Here is a 23008-nt window from a genome sequence, read left to right as displayed (position 1 = left end):
AAACAATTGTTTTAAGCAATAGCATTAATTTCCACTGAAGCTGAAGACTGTTACCCTATAACATTGCAAATAAATTCACCTACTGGGTGGAAAACTCAATAACAACACTCATTTCATTTCTTTTCTAATGATTAATAGAGGAATTTCGCATACTCAACCACGCGCACACACACGCGCGCGCACACACGCGCGCGCACAGGCAGGCAGGCAGGCAGGCAGGCAGGCAGGCAGACAGACAGACAGACAGACAGACAGACAGACAGACAGACAGACAGACAGACAGACAGACAGACAGACAGACAGACAGACACACACACACACACACACACACACACACACACACACACACACACACTGATGTGTGTTGATCAAATCTGTGACCATGGTCCTACTGAGGTTTCTGCTAGCCTCCCTGTCCACCTTAGGTATAGGCCTATTAATAAATAACAGTATTGTATGGGTGTAAGCTAATTTTTTTTGGGTTGACTCTGTATTTGATCATTCTAATGCTGAGTCTGATACTTCTGTGGAACAGTTAATGACAAATGCTGTTGCAAGCTCTGTTGTAAACCCTTTCCATTTTGAACCTGTCAGTCTCTGAAGTCTGTAAAGCTCTGAAAGTGTAGACTGTAAAATGTCAGTAGTCTTGAACAAACTTCAAGACCCATATCTCCTGAAGACATTTTCTTATTACAGGGCCCATACAGCTTCTGTTTTAATAGGTTTATGAACAGCACAACACCCCAAATCTGCTTACGTCCTAGCATTCTTTATTAAAAAGTGATCCGATGTGAATAACTATGCCATTATTTTTTTTATAGCAAAGTCTTTGAATCCCTTGTGAATGCTCAATTAAAGCAGCTCCAGTTCCTAGGAAAGTAGCATCCTGATTGGGAGTCATGTCCTGCAGCAATGCTAGTGGCAAATTACATCATTGATTCACTTTACAAAAAACAGTCTGTTTGTTGACTTCTATAATTATTTTTATACCCTCAAATTATGTAGACTGCATGGGCAGGAAGAGAGTTCTTTCTGTACATTTAGGAACCCATTGAATACATAGGCCACTACTTTTAATCAATAGGTTATATAGGTCTATGTCTTCATGCGTTTTATGTATAATTTTATATTGCTGCTTCATGTTGCCGCCTATATTGAGTCCCTGGTTAAATACAGTGTTGTAAAGTCACTAAGTACATTTACTCAAGTACTGTACTTAAGTACAATTTTAATTTATTTTTTACTTTACTGGAGTATTTCTAATCCTCAGTACTTTGATTATTATATACATTTCGACCATTTGAAAATAGTCGATCTACAAGCTCACAATGCGTAGCAATGTGACGCATTGTGAGCTTGTAGATTTGCTATTTTCAAAAGATTTGTATACATTTGAAAACTTGTGAAATGGGACATTCTGCCTAATGAGTACTTTCTACTTTTGGTACTTTAAGTGCATTTTGTAATTGTTGTATACTTGTAACAGAGTAGGCCTATATGTCTACATTTCAGTATTCACACTTTTACTCAAGTAAAAAATGTGAGTACCTTTTCCACCACTGGTTAAATAAATAAATAGATAAATGAATGGATGGATTTGAAACACATTATAAAACAGAACAGTGAATAAATATCATGTGCAACGAGCCTTTCTGCGTCTCTGTGCCGCCCTCTAGTGGCCAGATGGAGCCAGCCATATCAATCGATCACATCGTCAATCGTTTGCCCTCCCCTTTCCGTGCAGCTGAACTCGACTGTTCACGCCTTAATGTTGACAGTTCCACAGGTCAGCCAAGTAATATCATGTCAACAACAATGGCAGCAGCCGAGGAGACATCAGAACCTAATAAAACAAACACTAACCACAGCGAAGGATATGACAAGAAATGCATATTCTGCAGAATCGTGAACAAAGAGATGGGCACGGAGCTTCTTCACAGTGTAAGCACATATTATAGAGTACTACTAGCCATGGCTCACATGACGCGTCCGCAGCGTCATGGAGCAACTTTTACCTGGTTTTGGCATTTTCTCCATTTACACCCCGTACATCTACATAATCGTTCAGATTTCAAATGTAAAGTGGTAACCCCATGGCCATGGATGTAACACGTTGAAATGCTCGGTTCTAAGTACCCGTATCTTCCGTATTGTTCAATAAAAAGCATTTTAATCCGTTCAGCGGCCATTTCCCCACAGAGTTATAATGTATAACCGATAAGATCGCGTAATTGAAAGCATATGAAGAACATTTTGAAAAAATGGCCACCGATCGGATTAAAATGCTTTGTTATTGAACAATACGGAAGATTCGGGTACTAGACCCACGCGTTTCAACTTGTTACATCCGTGGCCGTGGGGTAAGCACTTTATATTTGAAATTTGAACGTTTATGTAGATGTACGGGTTGTAAATGGAAAAAGTGCCAAAAGCAGGAAGAAGTTGCGCCAGGACTGTCATGATATGACTGATTGATTGATTGATTGATTGATGTACTTTATTTAGTAAGACATGAGAACAGTACATGGCAGTACATAACAGTACATGGAAGTACAAATTCGCAATACAAGGTCTACTAAACTGGATAGCTCATTAAGCACTTAGCTTGTTTAAGATGAGATCCCCATGCACACAAATCATGTTGACATATAAGAGACAGACAGATATACACACTACTATACAGAATGTCATACAATCAGTTTACAGGTTACTGGTATGAAGTATGAAGGGTGAAAAATATGTACAAAAAAGAAAGAGAGGGGGGGGGGGGTAGGTTAGGTTAGGACATGGGGTATGTTAGGACTTGGACAGGGGCCATTTTTGAATTGCAGCCTCCTGAAGGTGTATCTTTAGGGCATTTTTGAAAGTGAGTAGGGTTTTACACTCCTTTACTCCTTTTGGTAGGGCATTCCACATTTTAGATGAATAGCATGAGAAAGAGTTCATTCCCTTTGTTGTGCCAAATCTGGGTTGAACATGGTTTGTGGAGCTGCCTCTGGTGTTATGATCATGGACTTGATTAACATTTTGGAAGTATTTTGACAAATACAGGGGGATCCCAATGTTGTGGTGTATCTTGAAGACCAGGCCCATAGCAAGTTGCTGTACTCTGTCCTCAACCCTAAGCCATCCAAGCCTAGCAAAATGGGCATGGGTTAGATGGGTTTTGTAATTGAGGCCAAGAAGTAGCCTTACAAGTTTGTTTTGGGATGTTTGGAGCCTTGTTTTTAGGGCCTTGGAGGTGTTGTGATACCATGAAGTGCATGCATAATCATAATGACCTTGTATGAGGGCCCCTACAAGAATCTTCAGAGTATTCTTACTGACTTTACGAACAAGCCTCCACATCCTCCGTGTTATTTTGTGGACCTTTTTGGTCGTCTTTTCAGCGTTTTTGTCACCTGAGAGGTTTGCCTCCAAGATGGAACCCAGGTAGGTAATTTCCTCCTTTCTTGTGATAACATTTTCACCCACTTTGATCGTGAAACTCTCAGCCTTTCTAAGGTTAGGGTTGGACCCAAAGAGGATGGATTCAGTTTTACCCAGGTGTAATGAGAGTTTGTTGTCGGAGAGCCAGATGCAGATCTTGTTGAGTTCAGTGCTGAGAGTTTTCTCAACCTGCAGCCTGTCCCTGTCCGAGACCAGCAGAGCCGAGTCATCTGCGAACAGGAACAGTTTGCAGTCGCAAGCTGAGGACATATCATTCACATATATCAGGAACAGTAGTGGTCCTAGTATGCTTCCTTGAGGAACACCACAAGTCACTGGGAGGGGAGGGGACTGGGTGCCGTTTACTTCCACCACTTGCTCCCTCCCTTCCAGGTAGGATCTCATCCAGTTCACCGACGTGTCATCAAAGCCTATTGCTTTGAGCTTATTGATCATAATTGGGTGATTAACGGTGTCAAAAGCCTTCTGGAGGTCCAGCATGACCATGCCGCAATATTTGCCCTTGTCGACATCTTGTTTGATAGAGTCGTTCAAATAGAGAAGGCATGTGTCAGTGGAGTGGTTTGTTCTGAAACCAGATTGGAATTCGTAAATTAGATTTTTTTCGGCAAGGTACTTTTCAACCTGTTCATAGACTATTTTTTCCATGACTTTCGAGATGGAGCTAAGAATAGAAATAGGGCGGTAGTTGCCAGGGTCTAATTGGTTTCCTTTTTTGTACAGAGGGGTCACTCTTGCTCTTTTGAAGTCGTTAGGGACCCGTCCCTGTATGATGGAGAGGTTTATTATGTGGGTAATGATTGGGGCAATGGAGGCGGCTGAGTCTTTTAGAAATTTAGCGGGGATGTTGTCGGGACCTGTGGCTCTGTGTTGTTGGAGTGCACTCAATTTTTTAAACACCTCATCTGTTGACACAGGGGAGAGTTTAAAATCATCTTTGCGTACACCCTGTTTATCGTAAAATGAATCAACATACTCTCCACCATGACTCCCAGAGTGAGGGGGTAGTTTTTCAACTAACTCTGAGGCCACGGCCACAGTCATGTGTCAGGGCTAAGGCTAGTAACTGTACCACTACAGTATAATAGTACCACCTCCCTCTTCTGTATGTCGCTATAGTTGTTAAAGGTATTGGCTAGAGCTATAGAAGAGAATTCAGATTTATGAATCTTTGTTATTAACATTCTCTCTGAAAACCTCAGGGTGGTATATTTGTATTTTTTGTAATCAGCTACTGAATTTGAATGCTGTCGTATTTTTATTATTATTTACCACTTAACCCCATATGGTTGAGCGGAGTCCCTCAGGGCTCTATGCTAGTGTATTTTCAGTTTTCTCAGTTATTGTGGGGAAAGCTTTCTCGGAAAATAGCTACACTTTGTTTCTGCCTTTTGTCTTTGCAACCACACCACGTTCCCCTCTCTCCTTTCCCAGCAGTGGTGGAAAAAGTACTCACATTTTGTACTTATTAAAGTCAAAGTATCAATACTGCAATTTAGACATACTCTGTTACAAGTAAAAGTCTGGAATTAAAGTTTCTTGAGTAAATGTACAAAAGTATTGGTATCAAAATGTATTTAAAGTAAAAAAAAAAGTACTAATTTTGCAGAATGTCCCATTTCACAAGTTTTCAAATGTATAAAAATCTTTTGAAAATAGCAGATCTACAAGCTCATAATGCGTAGCATCGCAACGTATTGTGAGCTTGCAGATCGGCTATTTTCAAATGGCCAAAATGTACTGTATATAGGGCTGAAGTGGTTAGGTTATTTTGTAATAATAATACAAATCTACAAAGTAACAAGTAACTAAAGTTTTAAAATGATTGTGGTGGAGTAAAGAAGGTACAATATGTCTCTGAGATGTAGTGGAGTAGAAGTAAAGGTACAGAACATTTCAAATACTCCAGTAAAGTAAAGAATACCTCAAAATTGTACTTATAAGTACGGTACTTGAGTAAATGTACTTATTTACTTTACACCACTGCTTCCCAGCAATGTCAGTCGAAGCATTGTCTGCCGCCAAGCTCTCACTTTGATGAAGAGCAACGCATTGGAGTGCTACTGTAAACACTAACCAGAGCCATCTGTCTCCCAGGTGTTTGGAGCCTTTTCCTCTGACCCTTTCAGAGTCAGTAGATATTGCTATAGAGACACACGGGCGGAAACGGAAGGCCTACAAATTCACGCCCACTTTTGAGATAGCGCCGCTACTCGAGGTCCGTTAGAACGACGAACTGCAGCTCTCAATGCATTCCCTATGAGAGGATATGAGAATTAGCCTACTTTTAAAATTATCCTGCATTAACTGGAGACGATATTGATTTAAATAAAAATATGTTTCCAAATGTATGGAGTGTCTTTGTCAACATATCTTCTTGTTTTCTTAATAGTTGATGTGTTTCACATTTAATTTGCCACTTTAACGAGTTACCCATAATGTTAACACAGCAGAGGGTAGACGGCAGACAGACAAGTTGTCGCATTTCAGTGACATCACTGACTTTACGAGCGCCGAGCGCCGACCAGTGGTGTACACTGTAGAGGCAGGACAGGCGGTCGCCTGCCCAACTAAGATCTCGCCTCCCCTAAAAAAAAACAAATAACCCGAAAATGTGTCATTGCGTGCTTAATGTCCTCAACGTCACGCACCCAACAAGCTTTGAACTGAGCAGATTGGACCTTCTGTTCCAGAGATAATGACCAAAACATATTGAAAACGTCCACTTTCGCCAGTTTTCTGGGTATTGAAAACCTCAAGGGATGCGTCCGTGACGTATATACCATGCGACCACTTAAAGTCTAGATCTCCGATGCTAGCGGTTTTGACATACTGATGGAGTATATTATAGTATATTGTGGGTAGTATATCGAGATGACATATATGGGACATTAAAAAGGACAAATCAAACAAATGGGACACTTTATTAGAACACCAAAAAAGTCGCTACAGCCTCAGTAGTTAACCAATGAAATGACGGTATTTTACAATGCCTCTCATAAAGATTGCATTGAGAGCTGCAGTTCATCGTTGTAACGGACCCCGAGTAGCAGCGCTGTCTCAAAAGTGGGCGTGAATTTGTAGGCCTTCCGTTTCCGCCCGTGTGTCTCTATGGGACAGGAGAGACTTTCCTCTACAGTTTCAACCCCGATTTCAAGGTAAGACAGGAATAGAATATTCAACTTTATTGGTGGGGGAAGTCCCAAGATGAGACTTGCTGGCAGAGAATGGTTTAGCTCAATGGTTCTCAAACCTTTACATTTCAAGGTCTCCCCTTAACTCTGACTGTATACAAATGGAACCAAATAGACCTGTTAGGGTCCATTTGGTTCCATTTGTATACTGTCAGAGTTACAGACTTGTAAAGGTCAATTTAGACCCCCCTAAAGGAACCCAGAGAGTCCCTGGAATCCACTTTGAGAACCGCTGGTTTAACTTGTCAGTTGACTAAACTAGGAGAATGCAATAGAATTTTCAGTAAATGCTGAAATATTTGACAAACACACAAAAGTTGTAATTATTGTCACCGTATTAATTATGATTATCATAATTTTAAACATGCATGCATTTTTGGTCTGTGCCATTTTTAAGGGCTGTTTCATCCCTCTCACACAGGCATACAGATGGACCGAGGAGAACTCTTACTTTGTGAGAGGCCACTCAGATTCACTGCAGATTGGTGGAGGAGGGTAAGTCATCTGCTTTATTACCTTTTTACATGAAACTGTATACTTTTCAGGAGTGCATAACACAATACGGTAGCTTCCGTAATCCTCTCTGCCATGTAATGATTAAAAGAATACTTTCTACGGTCGTAAAATAAATACCTTATTTCTAAGAAACACTTCAAAGATTATGGCTTGCCTTTTTATGACAAGATATAACAGCAACCCTTTGTAGGGATTTGGTTGTAATTTGTTATTTTCTTGCTCTGCTTGTAGGAGTGGCTTTGGTCTATGGCTGGATGCTGACTTGTACCATGGTTCCAGCTCCAAGTGTGCCACCTTCCACAACCCACCTCTTTCCACAGAGCAAGACTTCATTATACAAGACCTCGAAGTCTGGACCATACAGAACGAATGGGGGAAGAACTGAGTAGAAATGAAGAGAGAGAGAGTACAAATAAGCTAAATGTAAGACGTAAGCGCTTCAATGCTTGCATCAGGCTGGGATGGGTTTAGCCCCTTGCGTAACTTCTCAGACCAATACCTATCAAGTGTGGTTTAGTTACGCCATGTTGCCTTACCAAGTGGTTCTCAGGCTGTTTTTTTTATCTGGATTTTACCCTGTTGTCTTGTGCTAGTACTTCTGCTTGCTAGTTTGATTTGCATTTTCACCTGATTCTACATAATGTTCTCAAGGCTCGGGAGAAGTGCCAAGGTTCGGGGTATAGGTGATTTAAACCACCAGATATGGTCATGTTTCTATAAGGCAAGTAACTGGCTTCAAATGCTTTGATCCCTCCATCGTTTAACCTTGTGGAGAGGAGAGGGGAGCATCGTAACATTAAGTTTAAATTACTGCTATTGAATGAAGACCTCTTATCCACAACACGCTGTTTCAAGCCAAGGGTCATGAAACGGAAGAGTGGGCACTATAAGGAAGAGTGGGCACTATAAGGAAGAGTGGGCACCTTGATGTAAAATTGGCTATTTTGGGGGGAAATGGTCTCAAGTACATGCATGGTATCATCATTTTCAGACTTGAATTTAGCCTTCAACTTCTTGTTTATGCCCAAAACGACTGGCTAAACAGGTTTCTTTGCAATTGGTAGTAATTGTAGAAATATCAGGCCTCAATTGTCAAATGTTCAAGCATGTTCTAATCATGTATAGGCCTACTTAGATACTCAAAACCATTTTCCAAATAAATATTTTTTTACATTTTGGAAAATAAATTCCATTTACATTGAGGCACCCACTCTTCCTGTTAGCCTACAGATGAAACATATCCAATATATAAAAAGCCATAGAAAAGATCCACATCAAATAGAGAAACATTACCATTGGGTGAAGTGTGGTTTTCACGTAACCGCAAAGATATCCATGTAACATCATACGTTTCTGTACGTCTTTTATGTCCCGTGGGACAATAGTTTGAATGTTCAGTGCTTAAGATGTAGCCTAAAGCTGCTGGTGAAGAAGACCTAAAGACTCAGGTACAGAATAAAAATATGTTGTTGCACTATAAACATAATGGTATCTTTAAAGTAGCCTAAACAGTTCATGAGACATGTTTCTGATGGGATTATTTGACCTTTTTGATCGATTGAATACTTTATTTAGAAGTGTGCAGAGAAAAAGCACATGAAAGTTCAGTTTAAATACAAGGTCAACTAAATAGGGTTAAAAAGCCCATGAAAACCTAACGGCTTGTTTCAAACGGGGTCCTTATGTACTCAATTCATCTGTTTTAAATGCAATTTGTCAGACAAAGACATGAAAGAAAAGACAAATGTTCTTAAATCCTCTTTTAACCACTTTCAACTGGTCGTTCATATTTTCTACTTGTCATTTTTGTCGAAACATTTCAAAAATGTCAAAAGATTACTTATTTTTTTGTCTTCTTTTTTTTTTTTACATGTAGCTCTCGTACAACAAAGTACAATACAAAATAGGGATTAAGTGGTTAATGAACCATATTTAAATGTCGATTTTTATTTATTTTATAACTTATGAATCCACGGTGGTGAAAAGTATGCTGTGAGCCTGTATGTGTGTGCTTCCTGTGTTTGAATATCTGTCATGCAGTGCTGGCACTGTCAAAGTCTGTTTGAGGATTGAACCATATTAAAGCATTGGATTTCCTAGTGCTCTGAATTTCTATTAAGGAGAATATGAATATTTTATTTGCAGCTTTTTATACATATATATAATATACAAATAACAGGTAGACAGGTACAAAAAGTAGACACGTACAAATAATAACAAACCCGTCCCTCATCCTTCACTCTCCCTCCCACAAACAAACACATAAATAAATGAAAATAAAAAACTAACAGGAGAGATCCATGACTTCAATTTAATACTGTAGGAGCCAATATGGGTGTTTTTGATTTATTTGATTTATATTCCTTATTTGGTGGTGTCATTGCACTGTCAAGCCACAAGGGAGCATATGGCGCATTGGTGGTGGTTCACGTCACCTACTCAATGATATAATGAACACACGTGTGCAACTCCGGTGTTTTTTGGACTCGGAGAGAAGCATCAGTTCTTACCGCACGCACGTTATAGCACACACACACTTAGGAATTTTGGAAACAAACATATAAACAAACGGAATTAGGAAATACACACACAAGGGTGACTTTGGGGTATTATTATTATATTGCCGATACAAGTGCTACAATGGAAGGAGCCAGGCTGGAGTGAGCGAGGCGAGCGCGTCAAGAACAAACTTTTGGTGAGTCCAAACGCCACCGTGACCGAACTGAAGGCGGTATTGGGCCAAATTTAGTTCAATCACTACAAAAGTAAGAACTATATCTCTATGGAGAAGACATTGAGGACATCGTTGGATCGTTTATGTTCACAATGAGGACAGCGAGGGACTTCAAGTGAGGACATCGAAGGATGGAAATCGTTTTCATTTGAGGACTTCGTTGGATTGTTTACGTTTCTTTGGACAATTAGATATTGCGACGGCATTATTTAACGGATGAACGTCATCTGCAACGTTAAAAGAAGACATTGATTGTGGTGGGTGTGTCCTTTCCTTTCTTTAACGCTGCCTGAAGTTTTGGAACAGTATTGGGCTGTATTTAGGTGGCGAGTTAAAAGACAATGAGGAATTTGACCGTCAAATTGATGTGTTCGTTTGTAAGCGTTTGCATTTTGATGTCATTATATGAACTATAAGCCCCGCGTCAAATTAAAATGGACGGGGCAGAGGATTTGGATAAAGACAATGCACCCCCCGCTGGGGATTCCGAAGCCGTTCAAACCCAGGAGGATGGAACGGAAAAGAGGCCAATTACTATGACCGAAAAAGGGTTCCAAATGTACATTGAAAATATCCAAAAAGAGAGAAAAGCTAAATTTGCTAAAGCAAGTAAGCTGTTAAAAGAAATTGAGAATCATATGCAAACAAATGAAGTGAAAGAGGTTCAAATGGGTTTGAAACAGTTTCAACTCAGTTGTGAGGGTGCTGCTGAATCGCACCAGCAGTTGCTTAAATTACCACTCCCAGAAGGAGAGTATAAAAAGCAGGATTATTGGTTTAAAACAAAAACAGGTTTAAATAATCAGTTTGTAAGTCTTGTGACACGGTGGCTGTCTGCTAATGCTAATGATGATGATAATGAGAACAATGAGGACGTTATTGTTAATCCAGAAGACAGTATATCAAACATTTCCAAGAAACTCTCAAAGACAAATGTCTCAAAAATAAGTACTACTTCCTCAGCTTATCGAAAAGCTCAAGCAGAGAAGGCTGCATTGCTTGAGCGTGCTGCTGCACTAGGAGCTAAGCATGCATTGGAGGTGGAGGAGGAAAATATAAAAAGGAAAAAAGAACAACTGGCCATGGACACTGATATAGCTGCTGCAAATGCAAAAATACAGGTGTTGGAAGGAAGTGGTGTGTCTATTGGAGCCAAAAGCAAAGGTGATGGCATGAACGCATACCTAGTCAACTCAAAACAGCAAACTTTAACTGAACCAAATATTACATCAAAAGAAAAGCAGCCTGCACCATTGCAGGCCACGGAAGGGCCTCAGATCAGATCAACAACTCAACCTACATATACACTTGCATATTCACAGGACGCTCGACCAAAGGAACCCAGACAAACACGTCAGCCACATCTACAATACGAAACAACACCAGTTGAAAGGCCTCATCGAGGACAGCAAGCTCTCTCACTTGGAGCAATGGATGCTGCTGAATCTCAGCCACCCAGTAGACCTCAAAGAACCACAAGGGACCACCAACATCAAAGTCAATAGCCAGGACTGTCTCTACTACTTAGAGCAGTATACTAAAGGAAAACCTAAAGAGCTTGTGAAAAGTTGTCAATACTTACCCCCCAATCAAGGTTACGAAAGAGCCAAATTACTGCTAAAAACTCATTTCGGCAATGAAAGTAAAATAGCTTCAGCTTACATGGAAAAGGCTTATTCTTGGCCTTTAATCAAGCCAGAGGATGTCAGTGGCTTTCAGTCTTTTGCTTTCTTTCTACGGGAATGTTGTACTGCTATGGAGGAAATCGAGAATATGGAAGAATTAAATATCACATCTAACATCAGATCAATAATCATGAAATTGCCATACAGACTTAGAGAGCGATGGAGAGTTGTGGCCTGTGAGCTTCAGGAGCGCAGAGGCTACAGAGCTCTGTTTCCAGATCTGGTTAATTTCGTTGAGAAACAAGTAAAAATAATGTCTGATCCTTTATTTGGTGATATTCAAGGCAAAGGCAAAGTTGACACTGACAAAAAGAGCTTAAATGTCAAAAGTCAAAAGTACAAAGGAAGCAGTTTTGCTACTGTAGCAGCTGCTATTGAGCCAGAACAGCCACAAGTAGCATCTGGCAATCCGAAAGAGCTCTGTTTGTGCTGTGAAGGAGCACACCTATTGGGGGAGTGCTACAAGCTGAAAAGGAAGATGCACAAGGATAAAATTGTCTTTCTAAAGGAGAAAGGCGTTTGCTTTGGCTGTTTAAAAGTAGGACACATGAGCAAAGACTGTAAAGGGCGGCTCATTTGCAATGTGTGTAATGCCAAACACCCCAGCATCCTTCACATTCAGTTTAAAGAAAGAGAGAGCAAAACAGTTCAGCAACAGGAAGCACCAGTGAGCAGTGCTATTGTAACAATGGAATCATGTGGCCATACAGGGGCCGGACAGGAGGATAATTGTGTTCTCTCAATTGTGCCTGTACAGGTGAAATCACAAAAGGGTGATAAAATGGTACAGACATACGCCTTCTTAGACCCAGGAAGCACAGCTACTTTTTGTACTGAGAATTTATTGAAACAGTTAAACTTAACAGGAACACGTAAAGAAATACTGCTCCGCACAATGGGGCAACACAAAGTTGTAACTTGTAGTGCATTTAAGGGATTGGAAGTGTGCAAGCTTGATGGTGATCAATTTCTTCACCTCCCAGAAGTAATCACACAACAAACCATGCCCGTATCTAAAAACAATGCTCCTAAACAAAAGGAAGTACAGAAATGGCCATACTTGAACAAAATCAAAATCAAAGAAATTGACAAGGACGTGGATCTACTCATAGGAACGAACGCTCCCCATCTAATGGAACCACTGGAGGTTATCAACAGTCGCAAAAATGGACCTTACGCTGTGCGAACCCAATTAGGATGGGTCGTTAATGGACCGCTGAGAAGTGGAAATGACAACAGTGATATTGTAACTGCAAATAGGATTTCTGTTGCCAAAATTGAGGAGCTGTTAATTTCACAATACAATCAGGATTTCAAGGAAAAGTCAATGGAGGAAAAACTTGAAATGTCAAGGGAGGACTTGAAATTCATGGACATCATGGAGAAATCAGTCAAACTTAAGGAAGGCCATTACTGTTTGGATCTACCATTCAGAAATGATAACATCACTATGCCTAGCAACCGCAACATTGCTGTGCAGCGTCTGCAGAATTTAAAGAGGAAGTTCAAAAGAGACTTGAAATATCAGCAAGACTATGCAGCTTTTCTAGGTGACGTTATTGACAAAGGATACGCTGAGATTGTTCCACCACATCAATTACAGCGTAATGACAATAAGACATGGTACCTCCCTCATCATGGAGTATACCACCCCCAAAAGAAATCATTGAGAGTAGTTTTTGACTGTGCAGCAGATTTTCAAGGTGTCTCGCTTAACAGCCAATTACTGCAAGGACCAGACCTTACTAACACTCTGCTTGGAGTTCTCTTAAGATTTAGAGAAGAACATGTGGCCTTAATGGCAGATATACAAGCAATGTTCCACCAGGTCAGAGTGTCAGAAAAAGACATAGATTTTCTCAGGTTTTTGTGGTGGCCTAAAGGAGACTGCTCCAAAGATCCAGTAGAATATCGAATGCTGGTGCATCTGTTTGGTGCTACCTCATCCCCCAGTTGCGCTAATTATGCCCTTAAGAAAACTGCAGAAGATAACAAAGATTCTTTCCCTCCAACAGTGTGTGACACTGTCTATCATAACTTCTACGTGGATGATTGCTTGAAATCACTACCATCAAAGGAAGAGGCAATGCAAATGGTACAAGACCTGGCTAATATGCTTCAGAAAGGAGGATTTCATCTTTCAAAATGGATCGCTAACAGTCGCACAGTGTTGACATCTATTGCAGAGGAGAAAAGATCTAAGACCACCAGAGATCTAGATTTGGATAAGGATGACTTGCCCATGGAGCGAGCTCTTGGACTGTACTGGTGTGTGGAAACTGACACATTTCAGTTTAGAACATCTGTGGAACCACGCCCATGCACCAGACGTGGCATCTTATCTGTGATTAGTTCCATCTATGATCCCTTAGGCTTTTTAGCTCCGTTCATTCTCCCACCTAAACGGTTGCTGCAAGAAATGTGTAGGAAAAACATCAGCTGGGATGAAGAGGTACCTCAGACAACTTCTCGACAATGGCAAGAGTGGTTGGCAGAGCTGAAAAAGATGTCAGAGTTTAAGGTGCCGCGGTGCATCAAAGATAAATACTCTGGACTGCCAGAAAGTGCACAATTGCATCATTTTTCAGACGCAAGTGAATATGGTTATGGAACCGTGTCTTACATTAGACTAACATTTAAAACGGGAGCACAAGTTTCTTTTCTATTAGGAAAGTCTAGAGTTGCTCCAATGAAACAAACCACGATTCCCAGACTTGAGCTCACGGCTGCTGTGTTAGCAGTGCGTGTCGACAAAATGCTGAAGAAGGAGCTTTCATTTCAGTTGAAACAATCCGTATTTTGGACGGACAGCATGACAGTACTCAAGTACATCGCAAGTGAAACTACAAGGTTTCTAACCTTTGTAGCGAATAGAGTGGCTATCATAAGAGAAGCGACAGACCTCTCACAGTGGAGATACATCAACTCAAAGACCAATCCCGCTGATGATGCTTCCAGAGGGTTGTCTGCAGATCGCTTTCTGACTTGTAAGAGATGGATCAAGGGCCCAGAGTTTCTTCTGAAGGCAGAAGAGGAATGGCCAAAACTCACCGTGGAGCCCCATCCAATTTCCATTGATGACCCAAATGTCAAAAAGAATGTTCATGTGAATGTCATAACTGTGAATGATTTAAAGAATGCCACACAACAGCTGTTGTGCTACTTTTCAGATTGGACTAGACTAAGAATTGCAGTAGCTTGGTTTCTCAAATTCAAAGACACTCTGCTTAAACTTGCAAGATGCAGAAGAGAAATGCAAGCCTCTGATCAAAACGATTCAAAAATGACTAAACTTAAAGCTGAGCTTGGTGGACAGTCAGTAACTGTGGAAGATGTTTCAAAGGCTGAGATTGAAATTGTTCGTTTTAGCCAGAGAGAGAGATTCCCAATGGAAGTTAGCAACCTGGAAAAGGGGAAAGCTGTAAAAGGCAACAGTGACATTTCCAGATTGGACCCTGTGTTCGAGAATGAGCTGTTGAGAGTAGGAGGCAGACTCAGTAAGGCAGCCATGCCTGAAGAAGTTAAACACCCTGTGATTCTGTCCAAAGATCAGTTTGTTTCCAAACTCATTCTACAACACATTCATACCCTCTTAGGACATGCTGGGCGAAATCATATGTTATCTACCCTCAGAATATTATATTGGATCACAAATGCCAATGCAGCATGCAGGAAAACAATATCTCACTGTGTTGTGTGCAGACGTTACCAAGGAAAGCTTGGAGAACAAAAAATGGCTGATTTGCCACCAGAAAGACTTATTCCCAACCTACCTCCTTTCACGAACACAGGAGTTGATTATTTTGGACCTATTGAGGTTAAGAGAGGTCGCAACATGGTCAAGCGCTATGGTGTTATATTTACTTGCATGGCTAGTAGAGCCATACACCTTGAAGTGGCGTATTCATTAGATACAAGCTCATGTATAAATGCTGTGAGAAGATTTATATGTCGCAGAGGCCAAGTAGTACATTTGCGATCTGACAACGGCACAAATTTCGCTCAGAGAAGCATTGTCATCCTTGGACCACAGCAAAATACAGAAGGCTTTATTATCAGATGGACTAAAATGGAGCTTCAACACACCCGCAGGATCTCATCATGGAGGAGCTTGGGAACGTCTTATACGTCTTGTTAAGAAAGTGCTCTACTCTGTTCTCAAACAACAACATATGGATGATGAGGGATTGCATACCATCATGTGCGAAATTGAAGCCATTTTGAACGACCGACCTATCACAAAGGTTTCAGATGACCCCAATGACCTGGAGGCGCTCACGCCTAATCATCTGCTACTTTTGAAGAGGAAACCGTTGCTGCCACCTGGACTTTTCAAGGAGGAAGATCTTTACACCAGAAAAAGATGGCGACAAGTTCAGTATATGGCAGACCTATTTTGGAAAAGGTGGTTGAAGGAATACCTCCCACTATTACAGGAAAGACAAAAGTGGAACAAACAAAAGAGAAGCTTTGCTGTTGGTGACTTGGTCATCATTATGGATCCCACTGCGCCAAGAGGTTCATGGCTGATGGGAAAAATAATAGACACTTACCCTGATAAGAGAGGCCTAGTGCGATCAGTGAAGCTAAAGACAAAGACTGGACAGTTGGATAGACCAATCAACAAGATCTGTCTACTGCAAGAAGCCGCAGAGGTTGCAGACAACACCTCTGCTGCACAAACAGTCTAAAGTTCACTTTATTATTGGCTCCATAGGAATTTGTTTTGTTTTTGGTAATTGTTTATCACAATTAAGGGGCCGGTGTGTAGGAGCCAATATGGGTGTTTTTGATTTATTTGATTTATATTCCTTATTTGGTGGTGTCATTGCACTGCCAAGCCACAAGGGAGCATATGGCGCATTGGTGGTGGTTCACGTCACCTACTCAATGATATAATGAACACACGTGTGCAACTCCGGTGTTTTTTGGACTCGGAGAGAAGCAACAGTTCTTACCGCACGCACGTTATAGCACACACACACTTAGGAATTTTGGAAACAAACATAGAAACAAACGGAATTAGGAAATACACACACAAGGGTGACTTTGGGGTATTATTATTATATTGCCGATACAAGTGCTACAATGGAAGGAGCCAGGCTGGAGTGAGCGAGGCGAGCGCGTCAAGAACAAACTTTTGGTGAGTCCAAACGCCACCGTGACCGAACTGAAGGCGGTATTGGGCCAAATTTAGTTCAATCACTACAAATACGACTACACAAGGAAGCTGAGACATATATCTCTGTAATCCTAAATATTTATTGAGTACAATAACATCAAAAGAAGAAAAAAAGAGAAGAGTACTGAACTCTTCAAATAAGATATGTACGGTATTGCAGTAAAAGGAACTTGCAATGATTTTGTATCCATAATAAACAACGTTTTAAGCAATAGCATTAATTTCCACTGAAGCTGAAGACTGTTACCCTATAACATTGCAAATAAATTCACCTACCTACTGGGTGGAAAAGTCAATATCAACACTCATTTCATTTCTTTTCTAATGATTAATAGAAGAATTTCACATACTCAACCATGCACGCGCACACACGCACGCACGCACACACACGCACGCACGCACACGCACACGCACACGCACACGCACACACACACACACAGCTTTACGCTGTCTTCTGCTCTATTCAGAAGTGGAAATAGGCTAAAAGAAACAACCACAACCACTGCTGTACATGTTCTGGTTTCAAGCTCTGATCCAAGTTGCAAGTAGGCTACGCACTGTACTGCTAGGAGGTCAAGAATAAGTGTTTCTATTCTATTTGAAAGGTATTGCTGGAGATAAAGAATCCCACAAAACTGTAAATTGATCAAATCTGTGACCATGGTCCTACTGAGGTTTCTGCTAGCCTCCCTGTCCTGTGTAGTGGAGTAAAATAATATTTGCCTCTGAGATGTAGTGGAGTAAAAGCATTGAAAATTGGAAGTACTCCATTAAAAGTAAAAGTTCCTAAAAATGTTGAGTAAATGCACTTAGTAGCCTCCAGCCACACCCTTACCACAACATCATACTATTGTGTATGCTGTAATAAATTAACTAACAGGTGTTAATAGTATCAATCAATACATAGTATGTGCTCACACTATCATTCTCAATGCATGTGCCAAATGATTCAGTTCGTTCTGATTTAAACCACTTAGGGAATCAAAAGAAAGAGGGGTGGGAGGAGACAGGTGGTGACAGGTGGTAATAAACTATGGGCTGGGCTGTCCCCTGTTGTGGGCTGGTCGATTCTTCTGCGTCTGTAGGTGGTGGTGTCACAGCAGAGGCTGTAGGGCATGGCGCTGGGCCCTCTGCCACTGGCCTCGCTTCACTGATGAAACTAAGACCCCACTGATTCTGTAGCAGCTGTTGTGGGCTGGTCGATTCTTCTGCGTCTGTAGGTGGTGGTGTCACAGCAGAGGCTGTAGGGCATGGCGCTGGGCCCTCTGCCACTGGCCTCGCTTCACTGATGAAACTAAGACCCCACTGATTCTGTAGCAGCTGTTGTGGGCTGGTCGATTCTTCTGCGTCTGTAGGTGGTGGTGTCACAGCAGAGGCTGTAGGGCATGGCGCTGGGCCCTCTGCCACTGGAGGATCCTCTTCCGGCGCTCCATATGTAGCCCCCGACGAGGTGGAGCCTAATAGAGCGAATGAAGTTAAAAGTCAGACCAACTGCTATGAAAGTAGTTTTGATTAAACACAAGACAAACAGCACAGGTCAAGGAAAATGGTACCTGCAGCTGAAACCCTTAATTGATGGGTTTGGTTCATCTCCAGGCTCGCCACTCTGTTAAGACACTCTGTTAAGACGTTGGTAAGAGTCTCGATCTGGTTTTGAAGGTCTCTGCGTGTCTTGAAGAGGGGCAGCAGTTTATCCTTCAGGTCCTTGTTATCCTCCAGGAACTTCGTCACACTCTGCCGCTCCTTTGACTACACGCACGCACGCACGCACGCACGCACGCACGCACGCACGCACGCACGCACGCACGCACGCACGCACACACACACACACACACACACACACACACACACACACACACACACACACACACACACACACACACACACACACACACACGTGTGGTCAGTGTTAGAACCAATAAGATTGATCTGTTTCACTGTGATCTATATGAATGTGTGTGTGTGTGTGTGTGTCTCTCTCTCTCTCTTACCGTCAGAATGTTCTCGCTGTCAAAACATTGAGACCAGTCCTTCCAGACATTTAGCTCTATGTCGAGGAGCTTGGCACTCTCACTTTCCGTCACGTCTGTCTTCATGGCCGAGATCACCGTAAAATTTAGAGTCTGGATCTGAGCTCACATGGAGGTACAAACAATCACAGTGTCACAACAGTCTGGTTGTAAAACGAGAAACTCTCCAACTAACTTTTATACTAATGACTGACAGTAAAAACTATTGATAAGCTGATAATCGGCTAGTTCTTTAGAACCGGACTCAAGAACCACTGTGAAGGCCTAGCTGGGTTGTAAGGCCAGCTAGTCGTCCTGAATATGCAATCTGTGATTAACTGGGTTGTAAGGCCAGCCAATCTCCTGGTGCTCTGGAGAGAGTAATTAATGTCTCTCGGAATCACTCTGGAACATGCCCTTCCTGAGTGGTTTCGAGCCTCTCTTATAATGCTGGCTTGCGGTCCTGACATCACTATGATGATGTCAGATAGTGTCAGACGTCTCCATATATGGAGCTGCCGATGTTAGTTATGGCCAAATATGGGATCAAGACTTCAGCCCTGGACGTGATGGCTATGTCTATACATGGAGTTTCGGGGAAGGGTTGGCTGATGTCAGACTCCGTACATATGGCACATTTGGGTCTCTATGACGACTTTGCAGGTCTATTATCTCCATCTATGGGGATCTCCATATATAGGCTATTGCTGGCAACTATGCCCTGAATGTTTCCTAAGTATGCCCTGAATGTTCGTAACAACTATATTATCAATTAAACATTTTTTGTTTTCCAAAAATAATTCAATTATTTCTTAAAGTGGTTAATAATTAACTATAACTACAGTGTTTTTATGCAGTACTTTAGAAAACCAGTAACAGGTGCTTTCCATCATAAATAAAATGACTATTTCTGTAAAAAAAAAAGAAAAAAAAAGATCTGAAACAAATACATTAAAACACAACAAGGAGCAAGACAAAGTAAAAAAAGAAAGAAAAAAGTTTGCAAAAATAACAAAATAGTGAACAAAAATGTATCAATATTAAAAGACTGGTTGACAAAAAGCTTACTTTGAACTTTTGCACACTTGATGGGAGTATTATACTGTAGCAAAATATACTATCTATCTATCGTATTGTGGCTAAAGCGTTGTATTTTCCTGGTTTTAAAGGCTGCATTACAGTACAGTCAGTTGTAATTTTCTGAACTTACCTGACTGTTCTATCTGTTCCATTATTTGCCTTTTCCCAATTACTGTAGTTATAATTTAGGGCAGGCAATGCTTATGATTATTTATCAGAAATCCCAATGTGTAAATATTTTTGCTAAAGCACCAATAGTCATCCCCACAATATAGTCATAATTTTGATATCAAGGTATTTGGAATAAATAGATAAATAAATAAAATAATTAAACAAAACATAACATATCTATATCGCCCAGACCTAACACAGACAGACAGACAGACAGAGACTCAAAGAACTGCACACATACCTCATTAATGTCCTTCTCCAGGTCTTTGAACTCCAATGCATTACCAAGCATTATTATGCGGTTCAAATACTCGTCTAACTGTTCATCTTTCACCTCAAAGTTGGCTGAATGCATTATCTGGTTCCTCACATGTGTAACCTTTGTAACACAGCACAAGACAGAGGTCCACTGGCCTTATTGTATGATTGTATTGATCCATTCATTTTAAGCCTATGAACCTCAAATAATAATATTGATCCATATGTAATGTTAAACTGTGTGTGTTTGCGTGTTTGTTTATAGGACTTCTAGGCCACATATCACATTAAACCCTAAATATCTATCAAACGAGACAAAACTAAATCTATAAACATTGCATCTTTGAAGGCCCCTGGAATCTTTGTAATTACACCTCTATACTGCACCCCTGTAAGATGAGATAAGATACCTGTATAGATCCCAGAGAGAAATGTGGGTGTCATAGCAGTAACAGTAGTGTTAGAATTAAACATATGGCACATCGCCAGAGAATATATAATTATAAATGTATGTACTCTGTACAGTCTATCAACAAAGAGTATACAGAAGGATATATACAGTATACAATGTGTATTAACAGTCTATCAATACACAGTACATGAATGAATAGTATGTACAGCCAATCAATGAATATACGAATAATATGTGCAGTCTATCATCAGTATATGGGTGGATGCATTGTCTATCAACAGTCAATCAACACTGAGTATATTAATATAATTTACCATGGGTATACAATGACTATAAATAATGAATATATGGCATACATTAATTAATATAATGTACAGTCTATGTCTATCAACAATGAATATATACAAATTAGTTAAACACATGTATGCGTGAATGTGATCTGCATGTGCTCATCAGCGCACGTGCATACTTACATACCTGTGTAAGTAAGTTCTTGTTGTTGACCACAAACTTATGGAAGTAATCACATTTACTCATGAGATTAAGAAACGCAGATACATCGAAGGTATCAGATTAATTATGGTTTGCATTGCCACGGGGCATGTACACCTGAAAACACACGCACGCACACACACACACACACACACACACACACACACACACACACACACACACACACACACACACACACACACACACACTTACTTTATGATTAATGTAGAAAAATACACAATATTTTAAAATCAATATTTGTGCTTACATCTTTGAAGTCAACAGTAGGCTGGACTGTACCTTAGCCACCTCCCATTCATTATTGGGCCAGAGGTGGGGGGAGAAGTTGTTCCAGTACACCTGAGGCCCTTTGTGATGTTTCCAAATTTCATCCCTCCAGGGAACACACTTGTTACATACCTTAGGTAGAACCTGTAATTATATTAGAATTATAGTCATGCTGTAGATTTCTAAGTCATCTGGATGCTCGTTCCCCCTTTCCATACAGTCAGTCAGTGCATCATTATATGACAAATATACCCTATAAAACATATAGTAGCCCTAGTGGCTGATATCCCACACATTACAGTGTAGGCATGTAGGCTAGTGGCTACACAAAGCCATAGAACACTCGATCAATGCATTTTCGTGGATTGGTTCATCTCGGCAGCATTTGACAGGTGCGTTGCAGTTGGTGTGGGGGTCACGTCACACCCATAGAGTTATATATCAGGTAACAGGGAAGGTGGGCACCAAAACCACCTGGGCACTAGGGACAACTGGGCACCAAAACCATCTGGACACCGGGACGATTGGGCACTAAGGGGCGGAGATAACTGGGCACATGGACGAGTGGGCCCACATGTCCCTGGTGCCCAGATGGTTTTGGTACCCAGTTGTCCTGGTGCCCACTCATCCAGGTGCCCAGTCATCCCAAAAATGTGGTGCCCAGATGGTTTTGGTACCTAGTTGTCCTGGTGCCCACTCATCCAGGTGCCCAGTCATCCCAAAAATGTGGTGCCCAGATGTCCCTAGTGCCCACCTGTCTTATATGATTGATTGATTGATTGATTGATTGATTGATTGATGTACTTTATTTAGTAAGACATGAGAACATCAGTACATGGAAGTACAAATTCACAATACAAGGTCTACTAAACTGGGAGGCTCATTAAGCACTGACTGGGCTTGTTTAAGATGAGAACCCCATGCACACAAATCATGATGACATATAAGAGACAGACAGATATACACACATTACTATACTGAATGTCATACAATCAGCTTACAGGTTACTGGTATGAAGAGTGAAAAGAAAAATGTACAAGAGAAGAAAAAGAAATGGGGGGGGGGGGGGGGGGGGGGGTAGGGGGTAGGTTAAGACTTAGACAGGGTGACACCTGTCAGTTGTTGTGTCTGTAAGTTTGTAAGTTTAAAGTTTATTGCTGCTGTGAATGCTGCCACAATGTTGTCAGTGTTCAATGGCTGTGTGTAAACTACAGTAGTAGTAATAACTACATGGAATGAGTAATGCATGAGTACGTTTTTTAAAATGTTCATTTGAATCCACCTTCGTTGCCCTGGGTTGAGACTCCTTTAACGTGCATTTCTTCTCACACTCCAATTGTCCGTTGCTCCTCCAACTGATATTTGTTTTTATCAATTTGTGATAGTTTTCGGTTTCCTTTTGCAGAAACGTTTCCAGGCATGTTTTCAGATACATCAAGGCCAGTGATGCTTTTATCCAATTCTTATAACCGTCATCTTCAAATCTCTTACACGTTCCCATGGTGAGGAGGATGCTGGCAGGCTATCCGTCAATGGG

General features: G+C 41.0%; 1 protein-coding gene across 1 annotated transcript; it reads left to right on the top strand.

The window, feature by feature from the left end:
* Positions 1-1794: 1794 nt before the first annotated feature.
* Positions 1795-8096, top strand: LOC311042809 (TLD domain-containing protein 2-like). Its single transcript, XM_084053831.1, has 3 exons — positions 1795-1941; positions 7066-7139; positions 7392-8096. The coding sequence occupies exons 1-3, from the start codon at positions 1804-1806 to the stop codon at positions 7543-7545; spliced, it is 366 nt and encodes a 121-aa protein (XP_083909957.1). The 5' UTR covers positions 1795-1803; the 3' UTR covers positions 7546-8096.
* The last annotated feature ends 14912 nt before the right edge of the window (positions 8097-23008 follow it).

This window comes from Gymnoscopelus microlampas (genome assembly GCF_963454915.1).
Source record: "Gymnoscopelus microlampas genome assembly, chromosome: 3".
Lineage (NCBI taxonomy): Eukaryota > Metazoa > Chordata > Actinopteri > Myctophiformes > Myctophidae > Gymnoscopelus > Gymnoscopelus microlampas.
The sequence above is the reverse complement of the archived record's forward strand: the minus strand, read 5'-3'. Positions and strand labels throughout refer to the sequence as shown.